Genomic DNA, 9192 nt, shown 5'->3' on the forward strand with positions numbered 1-9192 from the left:
CTTTTCCATTGTTTACGAGTTATGGTTTCTTCCACTGGTGAAGTATCCATGTCATTTCCATTCTGTTCAGTAAATGATGTTTCAGATTCTGAAAATGGAAAACAAGAAAATTTGTGCTGTGTAAAAATATTATTTGTACCCTTAGTTCCACAAGAGATGGGTAAGAGAGCAAGGACATCCTTTGGCAATAAGGTTTTATATAAATGGAGTTCCTTGTGTTCTTCACAAGAATAATTGTGTGAAGAAGATATAGATGTAGGGTCCTTAGATCAAAGGAAATAAATACACTAAACATGTGTCTCGAATTCCAGAAACCACATAGAAAAAGTATTCAGTACATTTATTTCCTACCTTTCCAATAAGGAGCAGTACATGCATCTCCTCCTCAAGAAGTTTTTCTCATGAGTAAATCAGGCAGGAACCCCATATTTATCGCCTTGGGTTCCAAATGAAAAGTGAGATATAATATAAATAACTGTAAGATAGATTGTGCTAAGAGGTAATGATTTACACAAACAGTATGTTTTATGAGTGATTTTGGATTGGAGATGTATCTTCCTAGTCATATCTCAACTGGAAAAAGTTATCTTGCTGTATTAAAAATTAATTCCAAAACACTACAGCTGTTGTGCATTTCATAATAAAAATCATAAAACACTTTCGCTTTAAACCAGTATCTTTATTTTCTTTATCCTAAGATTAGACATTTCAAGACTGCCCAAACAACTAAAAATGCATTACCACTGATTTTGTTTTGTTTTTTTACTATGAGATACAGTATTGTAAGACACTATGAGAAACTGTACAGTATTGTGAGTACTTCCATAACCATGTCATGCAAAAAAAATGGTAAGGGAGCAATATAATTGTACCTCTTGCTGGTTCCCTTTTCTTTTCTTTTTAACATTTCATGGAAACTAATAACAACACTGGTTATGTAAGCATGGGCATGTCATCAGAAATGAGCTGCAATCAGCATCACCTGCTTTTCTTCTAATAGTCAGAACATATATATTATGTCTGAGCCGAGAAGCGATTGTCACATTAAATCTGTTCTTCTAATAATTGCATTCTAATGAAATGGAAATGACCAAATTACAGGCTGATTTGTATCTCATATGATTCCGAAAGATGATGAACAGAACAGTAGCTTCTCAACTGCTGCAAGCAGTTGAAGCAGATTATTTTGACTCTGGTTTCATAGGAAAGGTTAAGCCTGCCTTGGTAGACAAAATGATCTTTGGCTGGGGAAGAGAAAGAATTTACTTCTTTACTCTCCTTGACTTCTCATCAATTTTCATTATCATCAACCATGACTTTCTTCTAAATTACTTTAAGGGTATTATTGAAATATTTTATATGATTCCATTCCTATCTGTCAGGCATGCGCTTAAAATAGTGTTGCTTGGACACAGTTGCTCTATGAAACTGGAATTCATGGTGTCCCTCGGGTTTCATACTATCTCCAATGCTTTCAGTGTCTATACAAAGCATCTCAATGAGATCATTAGGCATTTTAGATCAGTATATCCAATTTATTTCTTTGCAACATCTCCAGGTAACACATCTGGGACACATCTGAATGATTGCAGTCAATAATGGGCTGTATATGGGATAACAAACTGAAACAGGATAACCGGAGTTGCTCACTATAAATGAATCACAGTTTAAGATTTTAAATGTGCTTCACATTTCTAGGAGATCATCTTTTGTCTCAGAGTGCTTCTGAATCTGAAGTGTATTTGGGTTGATACTTTCGAATTTTAATTTTACTTAGGGAAAATTGACATAAGAAGGTACTGCGGACACTGATATCGCTCAGCCTTAACTATGGGCAAGCTCTGGAAATTTCAGTTAATACAGAAGTCAAGGACATAAAACTTAGATCATATTGTTATCTATACGGAAGGTTTTATACTGGTTGCTGTTTCATTTCCAAATGTGATACAAAGTGCTGATGGTTACGTTTCAAGCCTTCTATGACTTTTAGCTTTCTAAATCTAAAAACATCTCTTTCAACAGACCACAATTTAATATTCTTAGATTGAAATTTCATTTTTATTATAAACCATTTTAAAACATTCTAACTAGCAGAATAGCCATTCTAATAAATAGCAATGATGCACTGCATTGGCTTGTACTCTCTGCTGAAATTGTTTTCAAAATTCTATACGTACCTAGAGGTGCCTTCTTTTTCCTGCGCTTCTTCTGAGATGGAACATCCTGCGTTTCAGAGGTCAGAGGCTCATTGCTTTCAGATACAGCAACTTGACCAAAGCCATCTAAAATGGATTATGTGTCATCAAGTCAGTATTGACTGTTAGTAACCGTAGACTGATGTTACCTAAAAAGCACTCAAGTGCATTACAAGATGCTTCCAAGACTTTGAAGATCTGCACAAAAAATCTTTGAGCCTAGTTAACTCTTGCTGAATTCTTCAAAGACTTTATTGGAATATTTTACTAAGTATTTACCAGCAAGTACAAACTGTATTCCAAGTTAGGGTATTGTCAATTACAGATTAGTCCTCAGGTTATGATGGCATGGGGACTGCAATTGCTATTGCTAAGCGACATGGTTGTAAAGTACTTTGCTAAGTCATTAAGCAAGGAGCATGCAGGTTGTTAAGAGATCGCAACTTGTGACTTCTTGCCAACCTATCCATTGACTTTGCTTGTGGGAAGCTTGCAGGGAATGTCAGAAATCACAAACGTGATCCAGCAGCCATTAGGATTTACCTTTGTACTACTTTAGCTGCTTGTGTGTATATTGCTGGTGGCGCAATGATTAGAAGGCAGTATTAACTCTGCCCACAGCCTGGAGTTCGATCCTGATGGAGCCTAAGGTTGACTTAGCTTTCCATCCTTCTAAGGTCGGTAAAATAAGGACCTAGATCAGTGGTTCTCAACCTATTTAATGCCGCGACCCCCAACCGGTCATAAGTCGAGGACTAAACTGGTCGTAAGTCGAGGACTAAACCAGTCGTAAGTCGGACTACCCAACCGGTCATAAGTCGAGGACTTTCCCTGCCCGGGAGCGCCACGCATGCGTGGTTCCGCCCCCTGCGCTGGCCGAGGCGTAGCTGGCAAGTAGCAGAGACGGAGCAGGCCGACCACCAGCTGGCCCAGCTCAAGGGAGGTAAGGCACCCGCCGGAAAAGGGAAAAAAAATGGCGGACAGCCTTGCTTGGCGACCCCCATGAAATGGTCGATCGACCCCAAATGGGGTCGCGACCCATAGGTTGAGAACCGCTGACCTAGATTGTTGGGGGCAATATGCAAATAATGCTTGTACACTGTAAATAGCCCAGAGAGTGGCATAAAGCACTGAGGATGGTATATAAGTCTAAGTGCTATTGCTGTGTTATAGACTGTTTCAGTAAATATGAAACTACTGTTATTTATGAAACTAATTGAAGGTGTGAAATAATCTTCATAAACTATATGGAGCTCAAGTTATAACTATAATCCAGCATTAAGTAGCCATTCATAAATTGCACCTTTAAATCTTCTAACCCTTTTCATACTAACTTGCCTTAACTGAATCATCTGCTTACCTAAAGAGTTTTTCTTGACTTTTTTCTTTTTGGGACGACTAAGAGGAATTTCATCTGCAAAACCAGAAGCCAACAATTAGTGCCATAATAGTAAACATACATTATTATTTGTATAATGTTTTAGGTACTTTATTCAAACTATTTCATGTGCATTATCTAGTTGAGTATTTACAACTGTCCAATCATCTTAATGCTCACTCCCAGTTTGGAGACATGATTTTGGAACTTCATGTGCCTCTTTTCATTTCAACCACCTAAATATTTTAGAATCTTGGCTAACTCACTATCTTAAACTTCAGGTTATTTATGAATGATTAAAAGCATTCATTCTAGTTATATTACTCTTATTTTTTTTACCTTATCTTCATTCCTATGCTGCTTCCAGACTAATTGTTCCTAATGCTACCACAACATATGCTGTGCACTTCCTTTCATTTTTCCTTATATTAAAAAAAAGAAAAACTACAGTAGGAAAACACAAATTACAAACTGAAGACCACATATGGATTCTATATAAAATTCCATGACTGAAGCAGGTAATGACTAGTTAAATGCTTTGCCAAGAAGAATTTTCTCTAACCAGTTTAGAGTCCATAAGAAGACCAGAATTTCTTCTAAGCCAATTTGAGAACTGATGTGATCTTTTAAAAAATATTCTATCCATTATTATTTGTTCAACCTCAATATAAAAAAGAATTCTTAAAGTGCAATTAATTTACTATAACTACCATAATTTAGACTGAAGCTTCCACTTACATGGGAATATCACTAACATAAGGAAGTTTATTATTTATTTTTTAATTTTCCTTATACATAGGACTGTAAGATTTCAACATTAGGGAATATTTTAATGAGAAATTCTTTTTTTATTAAAAATAAAGACACAATTTAAAAGACTATGCAACTTTTTGCAAAATCTAATTCACTTTCTTGTATGACAGCCATTATTTCTCTTCTAAAAATATGCTTTAATTAAATATTTTAAAGAGAAAACAAGTAAACAAAAAAGGGACAACAGGGATAAAAAGTGAAGTATGTTGTACCTAGATAGGGGTTTTAAAAGTTATAATTTTATTTTAAAATTTTGTTGGTTATAAATGGGTATTATATAGTTTGAAAAAATTATTTATAGCCCTAAAGCTCTAAAAAGAATGCAAATATAGCAATAGTAGTCAACACAGTATAGACCAGGGGTCCCCAACCTCCGGGGTCATGGTACAGTACCAGTCCATGGCCTGTTAAGAACCAGGCTGTACTACCTATTGCTGGAGGTGAGCGGGCGACGAGCAAAATTGAAACCATCCCCTCCCGGTCTATAGAAAAATTGTCTTCCACGAAACCAGCCCAATGCCAAAAAGGTTGGGGCCTGCTGGTATAGAGAATATATATAGCTCAGGGCTGAACTGTGGAATCCTTGGTACTATCTGTGCTTGGTCGTTTGCTTGCAGATGCTTCATTACCTGATTAGGTAACATCATTATAGGTAGCCCTCAACTTACAACCACAGTTGGGACCAGGACGTCCATTGTTAAGCAAAGTAGTTGTTCAGTGAATGATATCGAATTTTATTGGTCATTAAATGAATTATGCAATCATTAAGCAAATCTGGCTTTTGACTTTGCTAAGAAGATGTGGTGGAATGTAATCTGGAGTTGTAGGAGCGCGAGGCTCTTTCTCAGAAGGTAATTGTCAAGGTTGAATTGCTAAGATGCCTGCTAATCTCTATCGCTACTCAATTTGCCATAGAAACGGGGGAGGGGGAGGAAGCAGGAGTTTAAAAAGCCGTCCATGGATCGTGAGAGCCTACAAGGATGCCAAGGTCACTAACGCAGGTATCTGACAGAGAAGTGGACCATTCTCATAATAAACCAAAGACATATGGTTGGGCAACTGGAACACTCGGTGAGTGGAGGTTATGGAAAGCTATTGTTAACTAGGCAGATTTTCGCCCAGGAAAACCAGAGCTGGTTTTGCTTCTTCAGTTCCGAGATATGTATTCAATAAAGTTTATCTTTCATGGCACTTCAAAGCCTTGAAGATTCCTTAATTTTGAGTTCGCTAGTTGGATGGTTGATAGTAATGAGACAGTGGAGCTTGGAATGTCTGGTGGGCAGGAAAAGAGCAAGGCTGGACCTTCCCTAGGAATTCACGCAGTATATTACAGATAACTAACTGCTTGATCTGGCAAGATTCTGACTTTGCTTGTCAGACGGTCACAAAAGGGGATGACATGTCCCCAGGACACTGCAACTGTCATAAATATTAGTCAGCTGCCAAGTGTTTGAATTCTGATCATGTGACCGTGGGGATGCTGCAATGGTCTTAAATGTGAAAAACTCTCATAACTCATTTTTTCAGTGATGTAACTTTGAACAGTCACTAAATAAACTGTTGTAAGTCGAGGACTAACTGTACTGATAAGTAACTCATTGTATAGTTCTTGGTTGTTTGGGTCTGACAGAAGGAAACAAAAAGACCAGAACACCTCTTCAGCAGCCAATATCCAGATAAGTAGGGATTAACCCCAGACAAACAATCAAGCAGAAAACAATACACTAATCAAAGCACTACCAAGGAGAAAATAATTCTCCTGCCAACACTGCCAGGGCAAGCCACTGTGTATAATCAAGGAGCACATCCCACACTCATTACCACTGATGAAACGTTACCTAGTTAGGTAATGAAATATCTGCAAATAAATAGCCCCCAAAGACTCACAAACAAACAGTCTACAACAATAATAAATTACAATTAATTCTGTCCATACATCTAAAAGTCTGTTCTAAAAATACAATCTTGTTGTAATAATAAAGACAACCATTATTGTTTTTGAAAACTATACTACTCTTAGCCACTGAAAACTAACTATATTTGTTAAATTAAATATTGGATGACTTAATTTGATTAAATTCTTAGAGCTGCCCATCTCATGTGACTTTGGACCACTCACAAGTTACAACAGCAAACTAATCAATGAATACATTTTTTTAAAAATGGGGAAAATGAATGGTACTCACCTTGTTCTCCACTTTGGATTAATATTTTCCAAATCAAAGTTACATGAAATTGGAAATATAAAATAAAATGTTAATATTAAAATATATAATCCAATACGTAATACTAAATTTGGAAAACATAATAAAATTCACCTACATAAAAGTAATAGCTACAAAAAAGTTAAGGACTAATAGCTTCCTTGAAATTTCTTAATCTACCCATTGTATTTTTGCAGCAAGTTGTAATTTTACCTTGGTACTGGAGGAAGAATCCGGGGTGGACGCTGCAATATATAAAAATATACAACTCAATATATATTTTTTAAAAACGTATTTTAGAATATCAGCAGCTGTATTATAAGACTGTAAACCTTGTTTAAAGTGGGCCATTATTTATTTAGTTAAACAGATTTATTTAAACAGATATACGCTAGCAAAGAAACTACAAACATAAATTTTAGAGCAGTAGCACCATTCATAACATAGTTTTAGAAAAGCCTGCCTAATCACAATAACTTTCTTTGTTCCACTGAAATAAGCAATGGAATTGAATCAATGTGTAACCAGATATCTCACAAGATGTACACATTTTAAAAAGCAGTCAAAATTCATTCCTTTTATTGTTCAATGAACTGTATTCTCTACCCATGAAAACAATGAGACAGTTCTGAAATCAGATCTTTCATGGTGCAAATGAAACCAAAGATGAATGAAGCAAAAATGAAGCCAGACTTAGGCATAGTTTTTATCTTTTTTTAAAACAAACAAACAAATGTATAACAATTCAAAACAGAACTCACCACTTGCTTCTTCCCCATATCCCCTTAGTGAGGTTACATATGAACTAAGGCAACCGGACATAAATCTACAATGACACTTGTTAATCCTGTACTGTATTAAAAATAAATCTCCAGTACCCAGGATTAGCTGGAAATGAACTTTTGCCCCACCTAGTTTAGGGCTGGGGGTTATTTTATTATGAATTGCCCTACAGAAGTTCTCAATGGCATCTGCTACACAAACCTCTCAAGTGTCTCAAATGTAAAGGGTTTGTTATAGTACTCTTCCTGAAAGATAGGGAATAAGTATGTAAAAATTGAGTTTAACATATCTCTTCCAATGTCTTTTGGTAAAAAACAATATTAATTCTGAAATGAAGTTTCACGGGAGTTTGTACTAAAATGGAATTCTGTACACTACACCGAACTTGCTATCAGTTATACATGATCTGTTGAATTATCTAATAGCCAAAGGTAGTTAGCAATTCCAGCTAAGCAGTAATTCCTAAAAGACAGGGAGAGAAATTAAGGCATAAAGCAGATAAGCAGCATTAAAACTCCTACAAGGCAACCTTCTTCAACGGAAACAAGAAAGGAGAAGAAAGCTCTGCCACTGGTCTTAGCATCCTCATCACTCTTCAGAACAGCAATTTCAAGGATCCTTCTGAAGCAAGCAGCCTTCCCACTGGCTTGATAAGATTCAGAAGAATCCTAAAAACTCAGGATTCCAAATTTCTTGAGGTAATGTATCACACCCCAGGTCTCAATAATTCTCCCGCTTCTGGGGAGTGATGGAGGTGATATTACACTGGGATATTACACTGACGGAAATTGCTGCGATGTGAAGTGCGCCCTGCATTCGAGGGAGTTTCTTCTGATTAAAGAAGGCACAGAATCGGGCTGCCAGAGAACGAAAGGAGCAGCTCAAGACGGGGTGACTAAACAAACTGATGGAGAACAGAGGATGTTTTAAGATGTGCATAATTCCCCCCCCCCAGCTCTGTTTTAACAAATCCAAAGTATTTTTAAAATACCGTAAAATGGGCTATTGGGGGGAATTACAAGTATGAACCTTTACAGCCACGTGCGGATTATCCAGGGTGGATTTCTTCGTCTAACAACGAGCGTTTCCAAGCGAGTCCTACGTGCGGAAAATAACTCCCAGTCGAGGAAAACAAGCGGCCAGTTTTGCAAACAAAGCACAGGGTAACGTTTCCAAATAATACCCGTAACTTTACGATGCAAATACCGCTGTGCGTTTATTTCGAAAAGGACATGAACTGGGGCTATTGTGAGCACAAACAACCCTCCTCAACAACTGCCAGTTGGAGAAAACCACAAATCTGAGAGATGCTAAAATTACACTTTCGGCCAAGCCCGATTTTAACAGGGATGCATCCTCGGGAACCACAACGCGAATAGCACGATCGCCAAAGCGTGGGGGCTCCGACGGCAATCAATCGCCCTTCCGTCCCTCACCGGGCGCACCCCTTCCATCCTCTCCCGCAGTCTAGGCGTCCGAGGCAACCTCCTCACAGCAACCGAAAGCGCGCCCTCCTCCCAGACGCTCCTGCCGCAGACGCCCAGGGAAGAGGAGGGGAGCCGGCAGCGCCATTTCCGGGCGGGGAGGCTGCGCTTAGCTTGTCGTTCCCGCTGCTGCGCTCTGCAAATTCCCAGCTTTCCGATAATCTTCAGAGCATTGCGGTGGTTGATGAGCTGCCTAGTAGGCTACGAGGAAAAGACATTGCTCTCCTTTTCACTAGGATTTATATATACTGTATCGAATTGATGATCCCAGTCCTGTCTTTTCATCTTGGGAGATCATGAAATTCAATGGTGAAAAAAGTAAGGTTCTACATTTA

The 9192-nt window shown here is 37.9% G+C and overlaps 1 protein-coding gene across 1 annotated transcript in view; it reads right to left on the reverse strand.

Moving 5' to 3' along the window:
* Positions 1-8895, reverse strand: part of TMEM237 (transmembrane protein 237) — a 16810-nt gene extending 7915 nt beyond the window's left edge. The window contains exons 1-6 of the mRNA XM_015826330.1: positions 8810-8895; positions 6804-6835; positions 6573-6583; positions 3556-3609; positions 2178-2282; positions 3-88 (exon numbers count right to left, since the gene is read on the reverse strand). Of these exons, the coding sequence (XP_015681816.1) occupies positions 3-88; positions 2178-2282; positions 3556-3609; positions 6573-6583; positions 6804-6835; positions 8810-8827 (306 nt within the window). The 5' untranslated portion in view covers positions 8828-8895. The remainder of the gene's footprint in view (positions 1-2; positions 89-2177; positions 2283-3555; positions 3610-6572; positions 6584-6803; positions 6836-8809) is intronic.
* Positions 8896-9192: the final 297 nt, after the last annotated feature.

Source organism: Protobothrops mucrosquamatus, unplaced genomic scaffold (genome assembly GCF_001527695.2).
Source record: "Protobothrops mucrosquamatus isolate PMUCROS unplaced genomic scaffold, P.Mucros_1.0 scaffold3057, whole genome shotgun sequence".
Taxonomy (NCBI): Eukaryota; Metazoa; Chordata; class Lepidosauria; order Squamata; family Viperidae; genus Protobothrops; species Protobothrops mucrosquamatus.